This window comes from Zonotrichia albicollis, chromosome 10 (genome assembly GCF_047830755.1).
Source record: "Zonotrichia albicollis isolate bZonAlb1 chromosome 10, bZonAlb1.hap1, whole genome shotgun sequence".
In the NCBI taxonomy this organism is placed as follows: domain Eukaryota; kingdom Metazoa; phylum Chordata; class Aves; order Passeriformes; family Passerellidae; genus Zonotrichia; species Zonotrichia albicollis.
This window is the reverse complement of record NC_133828.1, coordinates 27,246,493-27,266,575: the sequence shown is the minus strand read 5'-3', so window position 1 is coordinate 27,266,575 and position 20,083 is coordinate 27,246,493. Positions and strand designations below refer to the sequence as shown.

Here is a 20,083-nt window from a genome sequence, read left to right as displayed (position 1 = left end):
GCTTATTGCCTTTCAATACTTAGTGCAGTATTTGTATGACTAATACTCACAGCAGGTGACTGATGTAATTCAAATAACCTTCAGATACCTGGCTATTCAGAAATGGGTCACACTTCCACTTTCTCCTGACTTGGATTGGGTATTTTTTAGTTACATAAGTTAACAGGAAGACTTCTTACAGAACATTTCCCTTATACAAGAATATTTAATAAATTAAAATTAGAAGGATGCTATTTTAGCAACACTTAATTCACAGACTGGTGTTCTTTCTCTTTTAATCCTGGGCAGAATTAGGGACTATTCATCAGATTACTGCATGCAGTTTTACAATTCCAGTCTGTCTAAACAAACAGGTAAGAAATCCCCAGCAATCTGAAGCTAAGGTACTACAGCAGCAGTGCTCTTCTGTGGGAGAATATTTCCAAGAATGCTGCAGTACATTTTTTCACTGTATATTGCAGAGCTGTGCTGCATCTTGTCCTCTGAAGCATATGTCAAGAGACATGTTATGTGTGGGAATAGCAAGGTGGTTCCCTAGCAACAATAAATAGAAGAAAGCTCAGCCCATTCAAGTGATTTACCTCTGTAAGTGTGTGGCAGCAAAGATGGATTTTGAATACTAAGGGAACTCATTAGCTGGAAGAAGAAAAGCAGCAAATAAAGAACTGTAGATACATCTTATCCAGCACTCCTGTTGTGTACAGCATAATTGGGAATTTGCATAAGATATTCTTAATGTGAAATATCACCTGTGTGACCTGGTAGGACAAGACAATAAAACACAATACACAGTCACTTTGACTACTTAAGATTTCACATAAGGGTGCTGCATCCCCAAAATTCAGAACTGCCTGAAGATTTTCATGGAAGCAGTTAGCATTTCAGGAGTGTCCTTAAAGTCTTCAGCACTCTTTTTTCCCCTTCCAGCAAACCTGTTTGGTATGATTCCATTAAATTCCCTTCCAGCAAACCTGTTTGGTATGATTCCATTAAATTCTGATTCATCAGTGTTTATGATGTGTGTAGCTTAATGCAATCATGCATTCTCTTTGTAATTGCAAGTCCATCTCCAGGCACAGAAAAATGTACAGAGAGATGAACAGGTATTTAACAAGTAAGAAATCCTAACTTTAAAAGGGAATTACTGTAGTGAATAATGCTTGTCTATATCAATTTAGATAAGGAGATTTTAAGATTATAAATCAGAGTAAGACAATGCACCTCAGATTTTTACTTACAGAAAGCATAGTTTCCATTGTAATTACATGATTAAAGTGTTTCCAGTTATAATGTGTTGGTTACATGTTTGTAACGTGTTGGTTACAAGTCAGTATTGTATGACAATTTAAAAATTTATAGATTGTAAAAAACTCCCTAGTTAATGTATACCAACTGAAAGCTTCTGTGGACTACACTTTGGATAAGCTCCTCAGTTAAATTCTGTAGATTTATTGCCTATGAAATATTTTGTTTCCATTTAATTCTTGAGGCTATAGCATTTTAAAACCTTTCATTTAATAATAGCTTTTCACCTTTTGGCATCTAGCCATGACCATATAAATGACACATTCCCTAATTTTCTAATGCAGTCTAAAGTAAGGCTAGGAAGGACTTGGATTAGTGCAGCAATTGTATAACGGTTCTATCAATATTTTTTTCAGTATCCATGCCATGCCACTCATATTTTCCTGTCAGAGTTCTGTCTTCCTCCTTGATTTTTTCCCCTGCTTTTGCAACATCTGTGAGGTTACTTTTGGCATGTTTTGGTCCTTTGTACTGCACCTCATATAATCCCAGTCCATTTTCTTGTAGTCACTAAATGTCCTAATTTTTTGGGGTTTTTTTGGGTTTTTTTGAATTGCATTTCATCTTGTCATATCTCCTTTCTGGAGTGTTTGTAAGGCGTTCTTCTCTGTTTGGCATGATTTCGTTTCCCTTTCCAGATGTTCAGTTGTACTTACAAAGCCACTACAATGTAAATGGCTGCATCATGGAAGAGCACTGTGGGTTTGGAAATGCAGTATGGAATATAAGCATGGCACTTGTGTAGCTCCAACCCAGTTTAGTCACCCATTGTCACTGTACCTGGACTGTAAATGGTTACGTTGGACAGGCTGGCAGAGTTTGGAAACACAATTCTAGCTGGACAGCATGGGCCTAGTGAAAAAAAAGCCATCAGCATCAGAACAAAATAAGTAGGTACATGAAGATAAAGAAAATTATTAAACAAAGAGTTTTGTAACAACTCACAAAGGTCTAGATTGCATGAGCCAAAATTATGTAGGAATAAATGAGGAAATTCCTATGGTTCAAAAACTAACATAAGAATCCAGGAGAAATGTGGGAATAACTAGAGTTTTTGGATTTGATTATCAAGGAAAAAAAAATATAAAGCTCTCCTACTTTTTTGCTTGTTTGTTTTTTTGGTTTTTTTTTTTTTTTTTTTTTGTAATCATGAAGATTGCTTACAGTGTATTTGTTAAATGCAGATGAGAGTGACAACTGTGTTTGAAGTGGTACTGGAGGCTGTGCAGTGAGTAGCCCTTGCTGGAGCTGGTGGATAGAGAGAGCAGCCGCTCTCTGTGGCTCTGAACGAGGCAGGTCCCGTTACAGCCGCGGGGCCGGAGGCAGGGCATGGGCATGGGCATGGTGGGCTGGCAAAAGGCAAAGAGAGAACTGGTGCAGGGAGTGAACCAGCCCCCGTGATGTGTTCGCTTGGAGAAAGCATCGGCATATCGAGCAAACGAATAACCTCCCGGTTTTCTAAGCTTTTTGTAAACATGAAAAGTGTCAAAAGATAAATACATACCTGCATTTCTTCTCATACAATCAACCTGAAAATTGGGCGTGACCGAACTCAATTCAGTCAAACAGGTACATAAGGAGAAGCTCAAAGATGGGAGTTCTCCCCGCCCTCACACCTTAAGGGGAAGAAATGCTTTATAAAACCGTTTCCTTCACCAGGACCCGTTTCTCAGAGCACAGGTGGAGCTGCGCTCGCAATTTATTGTTTTCCACAATGAACTGAATGCAGAGAGGGACTGCTGCTAGCTATGCCCACGTCGGCATCACTTTTATTTCCATCAAAGCTCACTGCACCTTTCCCTTCCCTTCCCCCGGGCCCCTCTCCGGAGCCCCGGGCCGCGCCCGCCCTGAGGGGCGGCACGCGCCGCCTCACGGGGCCGAGCGCCGCCCCCGCCGCAGCTCGCTCAGCGCGGGGCCGCTGCCGCCTCAGCTCGGCCCGGCGGGCGAGCGGCGCTGCCCCGGCTCCTCAGCCGTGCCGAGACAGAGAGAACATTGTCTCTCAGGTGTGCCCAGCTCCCGCCAGCTCTCCGGCCTTGCGGGGCCGCCCCCCCGCCAGTTGGGGTGGGAGTCGCGCCTCAGCCGAGAGGGGCTTCGAAATGGCGTTCGCCATTCGCCTTTCGGTCCTCTGGCGCTCGGAGCCGGGCAGGGGTTGTCACTTCTCTAGCGAGTCGCTGTTGGCAGGGCTTAGTGTCGCCGGGAGCCGGTGTTGGCCCCAGCGAAATCTGCTCTCGGCCCCGCGGTCTTAGGCGGGGACGGAGGTGGCCTCGGCCCCGCTGAGCTGGGTTCTGGGCGCTCTGGGGACACGGGCGGCGCCTTGGGAGCGCTGCTGCTGAGCCTGTGCGGGTACCCCGCCTCCGGGGCGGCCACCAGCTGTACCTGTTTTTCCAAAATCATAGGTGAGGAATGCTCAGGAAAAAAAACTTCCACGATTATAAATGGCCGAAGATTCTACAAGGCAAGAAGTAACTAGGTGTGACACGGGATTCAGGCCCATCGGGACAAGGCCATGAATAACTGAAGAAAAGTTTCTGTAAGTTCCCTAAATAGATCTAGCTCTAGTGTATAGTATTTCCTTAAGCGACCTATAGTAACTAGTGGACCATAATATACATTGGAAATACTATGATAACACTTGAACAATTCATTTAAGCAAATCTTCCTCCTGGGTACATACAGGTATGAAACTATTAGCAAAAGGAAGGAAAGGTACTGTTATCCATAGACAGCGCTGCACGCAGACTGAGATAAGGCTAACTTAAAATGTCTTCCTCTTTATTTCTCTGAAGTGGTGCATTTAGTTTTGTGAATACAAAATTGTTTTTAATTTTCATTTTTAAAAGCTAGGTTTTCTTACTTCATCTGCCCCTTCAAAAGCTGCACTCTGGAATTTCAGTTTCCTTGCACTGGAAACCAAGGATCAGTGTTTTGACGTTTTCTGCAGTTATTATGTGGAAAATTATGTTCTTGTACAGAAATCTCACCTAGCGTTATGTATAGAAATAGAGGTCACTGTCAGCAAGTTAGATGCAGTTACTGAGTTTTTTTCTGTCAAAAGCTATAAATTGTATCTTAACCTACTGTGGAGTCTTGCAGAATATGCTCTGAAAACACATAAAATCCTTTTTCAAGACCCTTTTTATATTCCCAAATTGAAGTCCATCTCATTCTTATGTCAAATTCAAATTGTAATGCAGTTAATATTCCAGCTTTATATAATTTATTCCTTCAAATGTTAATCCAAGTTGGTGTTAATTATTAAGATTGTAACACAAGAATTAAAATAGAGTTCACCCAAATTTTATTCAAACAATAAAAATGGCTTGATCCAAGCAGAGCTATTTTTCCTTTGGGCTAAGATTTTCATATAGTAATCTGGTTAGGAGTCAAGGTGGATATAGATTTCTAAAAGCCATTTCAGACCCTTTTAATAATGGAAGTCAATTTAAGTGCAAATGGATTGTTTAAGAAACAGGGAGAATGTTGAGTTCTGTGCTGACACGTGCTGCTTGGTGGTGTTCCATGGTTAGGAAGCTGTGGGAACATTATCTGCAGGCAGCACTGTGTGTGCGCATTGGAGAGAGGGCCCCTGGGAGATTCCTTCTCAGCGTTGTGTGCTGCCGGTTGGTGTGTGTGCAGAGGAAGTGAATTCTCCAGTACCACCCCAAAGCCTCGATGTGAAGAAGTACTGTATCTATATTATTGACTTCCTAACTGCAGAGAAGAGGATTTAGTTAGCAATGCTATGCCTGTTTGGTTGCTTTAAGAGCTTGCAGGACTGGTTTTGCAGTGCTTTTGCCAAATGCTTTCTCAATAAAAAGTTCATTGGACAAAGACAATGAGTCTTGCTGTGCTAATGCCTGGAGAGGCTCACTAACAGGGGACTCCGGAGTGCAGGCTGTCTGGGGAAGAGAAACATTTTGTATTACAAAGACAGAAGTTACTGTCATTACCAGCCTTCTGGCCAATGAGAAACTGGAGGAGAAGAGGGTAATGAATGAAGTGCTGATGCACTATGCCATGCTGTGAGAGTAATCAAAGAACATTTGTGTACAGGAAGGGGGTTTGAAGTCCTGAAAGTCATCATGAGGGTTTACTTTTGTTCTGCTTAAAGATTTGGGTTTTACTGTTTGGGTTTTTTTTAACCTAGCCCTAGTTTTAAGTTATCATCTGAACACTTAGTGAGATACATTCTGTGCCTGTAGCTTCTCTTTCATTAGTTTTTCCAAACTTACTGTCCCTAGAAATGAATTCTCATGATCCACGGAAATACAAGGGAGGAGGGCCTATAGATCAGTAACAAAAAAGGAAGAGGAGGAAAAAAGCTTTATACAAGCCCTGAGCATAACTGGTCAGGTGAACACAAAGCTTTTTACCAGTCTACAGCTGAACTTCAGTAATGTAGAGAGCCAGCGAACAGAGGGATGTCTGGGGCTTGATTGCTGTAGGGAAGTTGGGAATGCTCTGCACCTGCACGAAGAATCAGCACTTCATTCAGTAGGAATTGTTCTTTTTGTTTCTGTTCTAATTGTGGTGAGTTTAAACTGAACTGTACTGCAGCAGAATAACCAAGCTGCCATGGGGCTGGCAATCATTCAGGACACAAGTTCAGAGTGGCATTTTTAGTAAAGACTCCTGTATGACACATGAAAATATGGAGGCATATTCCTTGTAGTGCTAAGGAATATCCTTGAGGAATCCAGCATGAGGACTCATTTGCTGTGATGGATTCTGTCTCTGCTGCTTGATAAAGCCATGTTGCTCCTAAAATGGAGAGGGGTGATAGGAAGAGGAAGAAGAGAGGAAGAAGGTAAGGGAGCTGCAGCAGGAAAATTTAAAAGGACACAGTGAGGGTGATGTCACCTGGGGGGTTACAGTGTACAGCTGAGGGAAACACCCATTCCTCTATGGACAGTGGAGTGACTGCTCTTCAGGTAGAAATGGAGATGGATAAATAAAATGCATAAAATCAATCTTCTGCTAGTTCCTTCCTAACTTGTTCTGCTTTTCATCCATCTTTCACATCTCTGCACAGCTCTTGTTTTGAGAGTTGAACATGTGACATAAATAGTGAAGAAACACAGCACCACATCAGAAATCTGGAAAATAATTTGACAGATTTTTGTTGTTTATTTGTGTAAAATGGCTGCAAGGAATTTCTCCCTCTCTGGGAAAGAGAACTTCTCTGAATAATGCATTGTGTAGGACCATACATGCTTCTCTGTTGCCAAAGCTGAAAAGCTGTGTGGCAGTAGCTGGAATGGCACTGCTCTGGGTTAAATGACTGCCAGTGTAAGGCTGAGCTTTTCCATCTGAGTGCCATAGAGTTGGCCTGTGGTGAGGGGGAGGAAGTGCAACGTTTTTCATTTGCTGGTGGTGCTGCTTTGTAAGGAACAAGTTGTGTCATAGCTTCTTGCTGACTGGTCCTCTTTTCTCCATCCCTCACCTGGTTTCTGCCTCAGACATGGCCTCTGTCCTGCTGTGTGGAGAGGGAGTACTGACCCTGTATGTGGATAAAGGAGACATTTGCAGAACTACATGTATGAAAACAGTGGACTAAGATAATTTTACAGTATTTCTTACGAAATAGATGAAAATTCAGGAAAATTTATTCATCTCCTGAAGCATGGTAGCATACTGACTATGGAGAGAGGTGCATTCAGTACACAGGGGATTGTGGAATATGTTCAGCCCACTTGAAATAATGGCATAATTACTGCTACCAGTCTCTTCAGCTGCTTTCTTAATATTCTGCATGGACTTTTTTTGTTTTGCTTTGACCTTTCTCACATCACATACACTTTCCAGAATTTTCAAGAAAATTTCATCTCCTTCAGGCTTATGCCCCTACTGTGGCAGAAATAATAGTGATTCATTAACCCCTCTGATTCACAGAGCAATGCTTGCAGTAACCCCTGGAGATTTCTGTAGTTGGCAACCTGAAACACTTGAAAGGGATATAATTTTCAGAGGGGTCAGTGTTCATGGCTGAAAGCTTCAACAATATATTAAGCTGGGCATTTTGATTAAAAAAAAAAATTACTTGTATTTAATCTGAGCAGAATTACTGTTCCTGCACTGTGTACAATGACTGAAAATAGTGTATTAAATAGCAAGGTTGACTCTATAAAACAGATAGTACCTCTGTTAATAAACACATGCTTCCTGCCTTGTATATATCCGAAACTAATATTAATCTCTGTAATTCAGGAACTAATTGTTCATCTGCCTTTGTGTCTAAAGGTGGGAATCTGCCACTTTACTTTTGGCTGCCTGTGATTCAAACCAGTAGGGAGTTGAGATTAAGGTATAAGAAAGAAAGGTGAATTCCAAGTAAGGGAAAGTATTTAAGTAAGGAAGTTAAATCTCTTGATTCCAGTTTCCCAGAGGCACCATGCAGATAAAGACTTGCTTTTCCTGAGTGATGCTCCCCTCCAGGCTTCATATGCTGGTCTTATTTTCTTGTTGTGAATGTTGGGTTAGATGTTCAACTTCCATGTGCATATTCACATTTGTGTACTTAAGGTGAGTCCTGTGTCTCCCACCCCCAGAATTAGGAACCTAACACTTAGATGGAACAGTATGAGGTGCCTGGGCAGATAATGTCATTTTCTGAATGCTGTGCTAATTGTTAGTGTCTGCTTCATGGCATTGAAAGTGATAACAAGAATGCTGCACAACAGAATACAGAGGAACTGGAAAATTCTCTCTTGAGAGGATGAATTGGTGTCAATATCCCCTTTTGTCCTGGCAAGGTTTTTTATGTTCGTTGGTACTTTCTAGTTGCTATCAGCAATATCCAAAGACACAAAGTTATGTGAAAGAAGTTCCAGCCTTTGCCTAGTTATCTGTTGCTTTCATTCCTGTTGTGCTGTGCCATATTAAAAGTTAATTGGAGGACCCAATTTTAAACCTGAAATACAGTATGAACCTAGAGACTGTATCAGTGCAGTTGTAAGTTGCTTGAGGAGCACATCTACAATGTTTGGTACAAAAAGCTGGAGGCCAAAATAGAGTGTTGGAAGCACATTAGCAATTAATGACTGAAAAGAGAGGTGACCAGTGGAGTGGGAATGTGTACAGCCACCATATAATAAAAATCAGATTTTTCTATTTTAGTGAAATTCTACATTGGGAGAGACTGGTATGAAGACAGTTTTAAGGGACTGTGTTCATAATTTCCCTGCATTACAATAAAACACCATTCTGCTTCTTTCCATGTGCAATTTAGTGTTCAAAATAGGTCAACTGAGCTAAGTTTCCTTTACAAACTAACTCAGACTGTAAGCTTTGTATTTCTGTTTCATTCATCGTGTGCTTTTAAGGCCTCCTCATGTTCTTGTTAATAATTCAGCCTTTGCCTATTCTAGGTTTATTGCTCAGAGAGACAGTACATTTTGCTGGCTTGAGCATATGGCTAACAGGAGCTATGTCAGGTGAGGAATTCAACCTTTAGTTTTTCACCTATTCTTTTTTGTTGTTAGTCAGCTTTGGAATAAAATTATAATGCAGTCAGGTTTGTACCAACTGCTAGCTTGGGCAGCCTATTACTTTGAAATATCTGGAAAAATGCCAGAGATCTCAAATATCTTGAAGACTGTCAAGCCTTGGCTTTTTCTGTTTCTTCAGCAGATGAGAACACAGCAAGTCCTGAAGCAAACCAGTTTAGGTAAGAAAGTTTTTAAGTGTCATCACCTGTGGCACCCTGGAGAAAAACTAAATGTGTTGTTCTGACTTACTCACAAAACAGACAAATTCTTGTCTTGTTCTGCTGGCAAGTCATAATTGTCTTAGAGATGTCAGCTGGTAGCTGGGGACTGTTTCTCTGCTTGGAGCTGTAGTTATTAATTTGCTTTTTGGATTTTTTTTTGTTTTATTTTTGTTTTTTGTTTCTCATGTAATGAAGTAAAGCTAGTGAGCCAGGCAAAATAGCTGATTCCTAATTTCATCTTAATGCCAAGAACACTGTGAAAGTTATGGAGAACATGTAATTAAATCTAACAGTTACTGACAGTTGTTGCTTTGCAATGAGGTCTTCATAGTTTCCTGTATGCCCATTCTTTTCTGTACCAGCCCAGCTATACTTGATAGGTTGCACTAGAGGTGTAATTCCATTTCTGAACACTCCCTAGGGGTAGAACTGCTCATGCAATTTTGGGCTTTTCCAGCCCTTCTCTTTCCAGTGCTGTTCAGAAACTACTTGCTGAAGAGAGGCTTTTGAACTGAGTGGTCTGTGGCATGATGAATACAAATCTCTGTGACTGGTGAAATTCCCTGGTATGGTTTTTAGGTAACTCTTTAGTCCCACCTCTGAAAGGAAGTTCAGTGCTTAGTTTCTACAGGCCTTACCTGTTGTCTTCCTTCAAAAGAATGATTGTTATAAACCACACCTTAAAGGCTATTAGTTTTGACTCAGGAGTTTGTAGTGTTGACAGTTATGATGTGGGGCAGTGCCTAGAATATTGGAGGAGGAATAAGCTTTTACAGCCTTGATACAATAAGAAAGGATGGATTGTGAAGGGTGCAGCCACTACTGCTTTCATTATAATTCCTGTCTGAAGAATTGACTCATGGTATACCTTTTCCTGCTTGGATTCTTTGCCAAAGAAATAAAATGGTAGCTTTCTTTCTTATCAGGATTCACGGCTCTGTCAGTGTCAACCTATTGTGAAATGCAACCTGGGGATTTCATTATCAAAAATTTTTAAAAGCGGAATCAATTCGCTGAAAATATTAATGCTGTAGGTACCAATTTCCAGCTAAGGAATTTCACATTGTAAGTGTTAGCTCTTTCTAAAAAAGCCCATTCTTGCATGTATGTGTAGTAACAAGAATAGCTCTTGTGAACCCGTTGTGATAACGGCGCTAATGACAGCGCAGCTGGCACTGTCGCGCTGAGGTGATCTCCACCCTTGCAAGACAAAATCTAGTTAGATTAGCACAATTTTTGCAGAGATAGACAGTTATCCATGTGTATAAAAGATTTGACTCCTGTTAGCTAGCTGATGCCTGTCCTTGACAAAGCTGTTTTTGCAAGGTAGATATATCTATAGAATGCACAGTGATTTCTAGTATATGCCACAGGTTCTCCAAAATACTTTGTGACTTGAAAACATATAAATGTGTTTTGGACTGTGTGGAGGACCATGTGGAGTGCAGTGATGATACCTTTACTGGTAAGGCTGCCCTAAGCCCAAGGTGAATCAGATTGTCATAGTACCAAGTAAATCTTCTACTCTATCCTTGACACAGCTCTGACTCTGCGATGGAGGCTGTTCTGAACTTGTAGGTATGCAGATGTGCCTTACCTTGGCTGTCTTCCCAGCCTTTCCTCTTGCTTACATTTGGACCCAGGTCTCGAATAGAGCTTTTTAACTGCAGTCCTGTATCTCCTTGATCCACAACTATCTTCTAGTTGTGACTTTATGGAGATAGACGGTTTTTACAGAACAGTTTTTAGGAGGACTCTGTGTCACGAATAAGCAGCATATTGTAAATGTTTTGGTAAAGGCTTTATAATATCCTGCAGTGGGGGAGGTATCTTGCAAAGGGGAGGTCACTTGTTTTACCATGGGCAGCTTAAGGACAGCTGTAAGCAGACACTAAATAGAGATTTGAGATTCATATGAAGTGATGTGTTGCATAGAAAAATAGGTAGAGGAAGGTAGATGCATCTCTGGCACTTTTTTGTGGGTAATAAAGGAAAATGTAGAAATATTTAAGGAACATTTTCTCATGGCACTGAAATCTGAAACAATTACAAATGCTGCTTAAAACAGTTTGGAAGAGTGCTGTCTCCACTCATTATGATTTCCTAGGTAGGTACAGAACTAGAACAGTGGTCCTGATCCCAAAGAGAATCTTGTCTTTGCATTTGACTGCTTCTTGGAAAAAGAAAAATCCCATCCAGTGTTTTGTTTCCTAAATACTTCCCTGCACAATTAGAATTTACTGAACTCTTCCAGGTGAAAAGTTTCCTGATTTCTAGTAGTATTCTCTGCTACTTCTACCCTCACCTTAGGCATTGTGCAAATGTGACAGAAAGAGGGAAATGGTTTATGGAAGTTCACTGTAAGAATAATTTTTTCTGTTAGTTTTTGCTGACCAATGCTGTTGAGAGTTCTAAATCTTCCTTTTACTACTATTCTCTGTTACCCAGGCTGGCATGAACAGAAGGGTAGAAATGAACTGTAATTAATTTAGGCCTGAAAGACATGCAGGACAAACATTTTCAGTAATTCTCTCTCCCTCTCCTTCTCCCTCTCTCTTTCACACTCTCTCCTTTTTTATTGTTTGTAAGCATGTACAGAATATATACAAAATTTTAACCCAAAGTAAGAACAAGAAAAAATGGAAATGGAGAAGTAGCTTAGTGTGGTGCAGTGATTTTTCAGAGTAAAGGTTTCCTATAGGACTAAGGCATCCTGAAGGTCAGTCCTCTGAACATACCAAGACTCTGGCTGATGGTAGAAAATTATTTTCATGGAATGCTTAGCAACTCACTGCAGATTTGGCAGAATCTGTCATCCTACTGAGGCATTTGTTTTAAAAAAATATTTTTTAAAGCTGTTATTCCATATAGGTGAGGGTTTTTTTATTCAGAAAAAGAAAAAATTGTTGCAAAATTCCTTGTCCCAGTTACTGCATACTTTTTAATACATTATAAAGTATTAAAGGTGTATGCAGAGCAGATGCTGTCTTCAAGTTTCTGATCTGTAAATATGTTACTGGTCAGTTTGGATGCTGTAAATGAGTAATATTCACTGACCCTCTCTCTGCCATGAGACAATCCTGTCATGTTGTAGTATATCCATACAACTTGTTGCTGGGCTATTTGATACATCGTTCTGTTTGCTGTACAGAATTGATATAAAATCTGTTCTGAAAGAAAAAAAAATTAAAGAATTCTTTCTGATATTGAAAGAATGCAATATTGCCTTTGATGGCAGTTTTCCTGCATGAAGCAGGAGTTGTAAAACACGAAACATGTAGAGTGGGATGGCCTTTTCCATGTCTCCTGGGGTATTTTTTACACTGTTATTTTAAACCTACTGGAAGGATGAATGATAAATGCAAATAATTTCAATTCCCTTGAAAGAAGAGGGCACGTTTGGTGCACATCTTGTTGTCTCCACTTGTTCTCTCATTGTTTCTGTCAGTTGTTACAGGAATGATCTTTATAACTTGTGTTTAGCCTGTGAAATGGACATAGAGACCTGTCAGACTACCTTTTCCAATGTATTTTCTTCTGAGGAAACAAAGCCAACGTAAATGTCATCTGTGGCATGAGCAACTGCAGCAGATGGAGCATTGAATTAATGATTCTGAGAGGCCAGCCAGGAGAGATGATGTGATAAATACAGTAGATATAGTACATAATTCAGAAAACTTCCTGTGGTTAAAAATGAATTCAAGGAAAAATAGTGTATCTTCAAAAGTCAAGAGTATTTAAAAATCACTTTATCTTTTTTAGTTTTGAAAAATCGTTGAAAATCATTTGCAACTATGTTAATGAGGAAAATTCCCTATTAGTTAAATTAAAATGATATTTTTCAGCTGTCGATCTTACATTGTTTTGTAGTGAACATTTTATATATGCCAAAAGGTAAGCAAGTTGCTTATAAGCTATATCTAGTATGATGCCTCATGGTTTGTGGCAAAACACTGTCTTAGTGAAGAATGATTATAAAACTAAACTGGTTGCTGTATTGAACACTGTGAATATTGTCCTCAAATGAGGAGGAAGGACTGCTGTTAGATTAAGTGACTTGAATTTAACAACTGCTAATATGTAGGAAAGTGATGTTAGTGCAACTCCCTTGCTGATGTTAGTTTTATTGCTCCAGAAGCAATTTATATGCTGGCAGAAGGTTTGGAGGCTCTGCAGAAGTCAGCTAATGATAAACTAAAGAAATATGTGGGTGATTCATGTAAGGCTAAGTTGCTTCTCACTAGAGATAGTTTGACCTCTTTGCAGTTTCAGGAGTGAAGGTCTATGGTGTCTGACTGTAATAATAGATAATAGATATTGTAATAAAGAGAAACTAACTGATTTATTAGCTGGGCAAAAGGTGGTAATGTGGTGATTTCTGATGGCTTAAGGTTGCTCAGCTGTGAGCTTCACAGAATTCAGCAGCACTCCCAAGAAAATGTGTTTGGTTTCATGTTTCCTCATAGCAACAAATTGGCTGCTGTGAAAAGAACACCTGTTGACCAATGTGCCAAAAGGCCTTTGGTATAGAAGCTTCATCTGCTGTCTGAGCTGGAAAGTGAGTGAGCTCTTTGTGACAGGTTGAAAGACTGGGCGTGAAATATATACAAGGAACACCTGAGAATGCAATTTTGTGTACTTGTTAAATCAGATAAAGTGCTTTCCCCATAAAAAGTTGTGGAGAAGAATCCACACCCTGCTTCCCCCTTCTTAAATTAGGGTGGTTTTTCACGTGTAAAATTCTGTGTCTATGTGTTTTGGTATCTGTCTAATCAGTTATCAAAAGATGTGGCACATCTTTTGATATCTGATTAGTTCCACAAGAAGTGAAATGGAAAAAACAGCATTTTAGGCTTCAAGGTTATACTGTGGACAAGGCTGCAGTAGTGGCATTTCCTCAAGGTATGGTTTTTGATAAAGCTGTCTTAAAGTTTTGTTGTATTTGCCTCCCCATGCTGTCGTGTAGCTTTTATTCTTTATTTAATCTGATTTTTCTGAACTTAATGATACATCTGGAAAGATGCAGAAAATATAGCGGTAGCTTGAAGTTTTAATGGTGAAAAACTACTGTAAGTTTTGGGTGATGCGTGTGTATAAACTTTATTTTTCTACCTGAAATATGGAGTCATCTTTCTAAGTAAGTTTTAAATGTATCTAGTACTGTGTTGTACAGGAAATGGAAATTACTAGGAGTGGTTCAGGAGACATTCAGAATTAAATGAAGTGAAGATCTTTGCTAGTCCTTTACAGATAGAAGTGAGAAGGCTGTATTCCTCCGTATTAAAGTCTTGATGACAAATGAGTATGAATATTTCATTAGGCAGAATAATACTTTGTTAGTGTTCAAACTTGATCTTGCTCTTGCATGAATTCCTGAGACATACAAATCAGAATAATTTTATCATTTTGGGCAAAGAATAATTTTGTTAAATAATACATACTGAATTGCCAGCATTCTATAGGAGCTCTCTATTTAATAGAAAGAAAATTATTAAGTTTGAAATTAGATTTTAGGAGAGAGGATTTTTTAAAAAGCTGTCTCTGAAATAAGGTTCTACCTTACAGTGTGGCTTTTTCTGTAATTAAATATTGGTTGTCTAAATAATTGCTTAACTAAGAACAGAATGTCCTTATGGCCTCAAATGCTTGCTTATTCTGTGTGAAGGAGGAAAAGAAAAAGAAAAAGTACAAAAAGGCGTTTGCTTGCCTTAAAATGTTTGCATAACAAGGTCCACACTGCATTCTTTTTAATTTCAATTAATATTTTCTTTAGAAACAGTGTTACCATAAGGAACAGAAAATAAATATTTGTTTAAGAGTCTGTGAACCCTAACAGTTATAACCAGGTAATACTGTAGCATGTGCACTTTCATTTGTCTTCCTTTTTAGAAGGTGAAAATGGTGATCATGAGAAAAATGTATCTGGCTCATGTGTTAATCAGGCTCTTTGGTCTCACTGGCGTTGTGTCTTGATGCACACTCAGGAATCTGTAGGTCTGCAGGTCTCACTACTCATTGGTTTGAGAAGTGTGCGAGGATTTGCATGTTCTGAGGGAGGCCAGCAGAACAAGGGCTTGAGTGAAGTGCCAGTGGGCACTGCAGTGTGGGCTGGCTGCCCTGGGGGATCACAGGAGCCAGGAGCCAATGAGGCAGCAGGGCCATGGGCCAGAGCTGGGGCATCCTGGAAGGACAGGCAGGCCCAGGCATGGCTGTAGGATAGCCTGGACAGGGACCAAGGAGAACGGCCTCTGGTTAAATGCAGCTTCCATGTGAAGTGCCCTGACACTGTGAGCTTTTGCAAAATAGCTGGGCGTTGTTCTGGGCTCGTTGTTGTAGTTGATAAACTACATGCAGTCTTACATGCTGCTCTTGCTTCAGTCAGAGCTCACATGCCTGTCTGCTGCAGGGCTGTTTTCTGTTTTGGATTCATGAACACTTTCATTATGTCACAGGACAGCTCACTCAAGACTGGAGTCCTTTTGGCATGAATGACTTCAGTTGCTGACACAATCTAATTGCCTTGTCAAGTATTAACTCTGGATTTTCAGTATTTTCCTTAAGTTCTCTACCAGTGACCTATTTAACTTCTAAATTTTCATGGTTGTCTCTTCATATTTTGACAGTCACATTTTTTAAGTGTTTTCTTTGTACATGTAGTGAAACTCAAACCTATAATGGATTTTGTTTTTATGTGGAGTATTATATGGCTTCTGATTTTGTGACATTGCACTGCACTTCCTTTCTACATCTGCATTAGCAATTAGATCCACTACTTTAGAATCTATCATCTGAAAGATTTTTGCTTCCTTTTTCACTGACAATCAGTAGTTGAAGGTAGAGAATGAACTGTGGCTTACATCTCCTAATTTTTTCTCCTCCCTTTTTATTCCTGGAATCTAGGAGGCCTGTGAATAATTTCTGAAATCACTGTAGATTTGAGGTCCTTGAAAGAGTTATTGTTCAGAGATCAAGTCCAGCAGAATGTAGCTTTCCCTAATCTGTCTCTGTCAGATGGGTTGGTTTTTTCTCCCTAAAGCTAAGACAAAATTTGCAGTTTCAAAATCATTATTCGTTTGCAGCTGACCTTTCTCAGTAGTGATGAGAGCACAGCAGCATGGGTAGTCTGGAACACTGTTCCCTAATGTTTGCAGTAGCACCTTTGCTTTTTTACAGCATCCTTCAAAAATAGGATTGCATGCTAAACCACTGACTTCAGCAACATTCATTATTATCACATGCTGCTTCTCTTAAAAGACTTGTTTAACTATGAGACACATCTTGATTCATTTTATGTGTGTGCTTAAAGGATGGTTGTGAATTTGCAACATGACAAATGTGTAAAAAGTAAATGTTACCATTTAGAGAGTTGTTTTTTTTTTCCCTTGAGGTTTGGCCATTTTCCAGCTAATGTTATCCTTCACAATAGATTGTAAGAATTTGAGCCAAATGAGAATAATAAAAAAAGCCAAATGAGACTTTTCACATGAGACCTAAAGCAGTCACCTTCTGCAATTATTTGATGGACAAACAGATTACTGCCTTCTTAGATAACTGATTGTAGTGTGTGCTTTAGAAAGTGCAGACACAGGTGAGTTGCCCCAGAGACAGGGATGGATTATGGAGGGGGATATGACTCTAAATGGATGCAGACTTTTTTTTTTTTCCTTCCAATTTTCTATTCTCTTTTGACTTTACAAACCTTGGTAAACTGCCTTGTCTTATTATGAATGCAGTAAGTAAACTCTTTTTCTACTGTTTATGTTGACCTGGTTTGGGTGTGGGGTTATACCAGTACAGCCAAGTAACTTGAAGGAATTTGTGCCTGTAGACTTGCAGTCCATAGGTGCTACTGAACTACTTTCAGGCATCCAGCAACCCAAAATATTTCTTAGATGTTGTAAAGATCTGCACAGGTCAATGGACAAACCAATAACTCAGTCTGAGATTATTTCCATTGCTGAAGAGGAATCTCTCTGGAATGCTAGTGAGAAGCCCATGGACTGCAAAGCAGTATGATTAGAGGATATTACCACTCGTTTTACAAATTGGAAGAACAGAGATAGAGACAAGTGAGAATTTTGTTCTGGGATGCCCACAAAAATATTGTATCTTGATACCTGGGCCCACTGCTGTACCATGCTTTCAGGAGCAGGTTTATTCCACCTCCTGTTGCTTCCCACATAGTGATTGTCTTCACTAATGTAAAAGTTGAGCAGACTGTAGGGTCCCCATGCCTCTGAGATAACATCCCAATTTAGAATTACTTCAGTTTTCATTAGTGAATTAACTAAACATATAAATATTTAAGACTATCTTAGGTGTCTATTACTACAGGAAATAAATAATTCATTATAGAAAATTACCTTTGTAAAATTGACAACACAAGGATGTAAATCAGATATGACAATTTCCAAAAATGCAGCACAATATATCGTTTTTGCTCAAACACCCTCAAGGGAATATCTTGTTGATGCAAGCATTGTTTTTCTAAGCTGGGTAACAAACCTTCCATTATGTGAAGAATAGTGATGGGAGAAAGTCCATTTACAGAAATGTGAGTATAGTAAAAATGTATTGACAGCTGGGACAATTCAAGGAATCTATATACAAATTGTAATTTCTGTTTGACATTGGGAAGGGTTTTGTGTAAATCTGTCAGACTACTAGCATCATTTTGAATGTGGTTTTATTTGCATTATTTGATATGCTTCTGCTTCTGTAGATTGGTTGAAATAAACTTTGTGCCTGCCAAAAGCTAGAGGAAAAAAGAACAAAAGTAAAACAAATAGGAAAAATGAAATTTTGATGACTGTGTGGCATTAAATAAAGGATTGAATACTCAGTGTGACAAATCAATTATCAAACTTTAAAGTGGGATGCTGAAATTCAGTGGGAGGTTTTGGTCACATAGTGTGTTTGAAGAGGAATGACGTAGCAAGGCAGGGCAGAAGATTAGAGGAAGGGGATTCTGATCAGCCATTTTGAAGGAAAATCAGCCTCTCTTTTCACAAAAAGACAGCATGCTGCAGAGATCAGGACGAGGGATTTAGAAAAGAGCAAATGTGTTTCAGAGTAAATGACTCAAGCTTGAAATGTGAGACTGGGAACTCCTGGTTATAGTAAAAAGCTGAAAGACTTTGAGATGTCAGGAAGCTGAGATTGAAGTCAAAACAAGATATCTGTTGTTTTTATTGTTTATGTTCCTTGCAATAGCTGAAGGGGTTTTCAGAAACCCTGTTAAGTCTGTGCATATATTTATTTCAGCTCACACATATGTTTAAAAATGCCCGTGCTGTGGAGCTGAGAGGGTTTCAAGGCATGGGAGAAGAAGCTGCCAGCATGCCTCTGTGGCTAACTGAGACAGTCTACAGAGTCACAGGTCTGATGAGAGTAGCCAAATGCTTGGAGCTTCAAGGGACACTTGGAGCAAACCATGGGGCTGCCTCTGCACTGGCACCTGGCAACAGCAGATGAGACTTCTGACAGGGCTGTTGCAGTGGGACGTTGCTGTAATGTGTAGAGTTGTAGCTTGGGATGGCTGTGTAGGAGACACCTTTCAATGCAAGGTATTACTGTTGGAAGGTACTAGTTTGTCCAATTTGTAACTAGAACCTGAAGCACATACAATATATGATTTCTGCAGTACAGGAGGAGAGTTCTAGTCAAGAGTTCTCTGAACTCTTAGGATTGTATTTGAAATGTAGGCTCTGTTTGTAATGCTATCTTGTAAAAGAAGCATCCTCATTACACCACATCACTCACGCTACATAAAGATATCTTTCTTAACTGGATCGTGTCAGTTTCTGTTTTGCTCATCTTGCTTTTATGGTGCTTCAAACTTTGTTCTTTTAGCAGGTACTCCTCGCTTAAACAGCAAGTTAGGAACTAGGACTATTTGCAAAGGGTATCCTTACTAAAGGGGAAATGACCCACTGTCATATGAAGTGATAGAAAATGGCTGAAGGTGAAACATTGTTAAATATGTAATACAGTAGATCCTGTTTCATATTGTCTGTGCAATCTAATCTACTTTTAGTCTGCCTTAACTGACATTTCAGTGCTGCTTGTGGTGACATACAACTGTTTTATCTCTTCTCTTTTTCTGTTTTTTTGAAGGGTATCACAAAACGTTTTTCTCTTTCAAGTTTTGAAACTTCGCAGTACTGAGCGCAGAGCTGTTACATAAACTGAACAGTATGTATAAAAGAAAATTAAATAGCTGCTAATGAACTGCTAAAGGCTGATTATTCTAGGTCATAGTTACTGTACCCAGTGTGTGATACAGCATTCTTACCTGTCATATTTTCTCTTTGTAAAATAAGTTCAGGAATTCTCTTAAGTTTCTTCCAGACCATCTGCAGCAACCCAAGAGTTAATTTGGGGGAGAGGCCAGTTTGATACTTTATTCTGTGTTTAAATTCTATTCTGGAAGTTCATGGACAATTTTGTTGTTATTAAATTGTTTCTCTTCAAGATCTCAGCTCTTGGAGGCATTAATCTCCTTCAAATCCCCTGGATCAGTAGGAATTGAAATTGATTAGTGCTCCTCAGTGTGAAATAGCTGACAGGAGCAAGCTCTGAGAATTTTTGTTCCTGTTGGTATTGGCATCTATTGTTTCTCCTGGGGTGCTTGTATCTTTTCACTTAATAGGATAGTTGAGTATTTTGGTGGTGTGTTTTTGTATTAGTGGACATCAGGCTTTAATGTCAATTGTGTAGACTTGTGTGATAAAGATAAATCAGATCTTTCTTATTGATGACCATATATCAAAAGGTGTAGTAAAGTGGACCAAGATCTAAATTGCTCTTCAAATTCATAAGGCCAGACATTTTACTGGATTACTCTCTGAGAGAATTGGAAAATTGCAGCAATATTATTTGGTATTCCCAGTGTAGAAATGCATAAGCCAGGAAGATAAGAAAAGATCCACCAGTAGTTATATAAGTATGTTAAGACATTATTCTTCTTGCTTTATCTTAATATTAATAAGAGGTAAGGTCTCTTTTGGGTTCAGATCAGAAAAAAAAAAGTTGTTTTTGTAACTCCCTGTAGAATAAAGCATTATTTAA

At 39.4% G+C, this 20,083-nt stretch overlaps 1 protein-coding gene across 10 annotated transcripts in view; it reads left to right on the top strand.

The window, feature by feature from the left end:
- Nucleotides 1–3,206: 3,206 nt before the first annotated feature.
- Nucleotides 3,207–20,083, top strand: part of MYO3B (myosin IIIB) — a 236,679-nt gene continuing 219,802 nt past the window's right edge. For 5 of the 10 annotated variants that reach the window (XM_074548518.1, XM_074548517.1, XM_074548516.1 and 2 more), the window contains exons 1-3: nt 3,325–3,835; nt 8,673–8,738; nt 8,932–8,971. In XM_074548518.1, coding sequence (XP_074404619.1) covers nt 8,732–8,738; nt 8,932–8,971 — 47 coding nt within the window. In that variant the 5' untranslated portion in view covers nt 3,325–3,835; nt 8,673–8,731. Of the gene's footprint in view, nt 3,836–8,672; nt 8,739–8,931; nt 8,972–20,083 lie in introns of all 10 variants that reach the window. The other 5 variants (XM_074548523.1, XM_074548522.1, XM_074548519.1 and 2 more) reach the window with 5 other exon arrangements.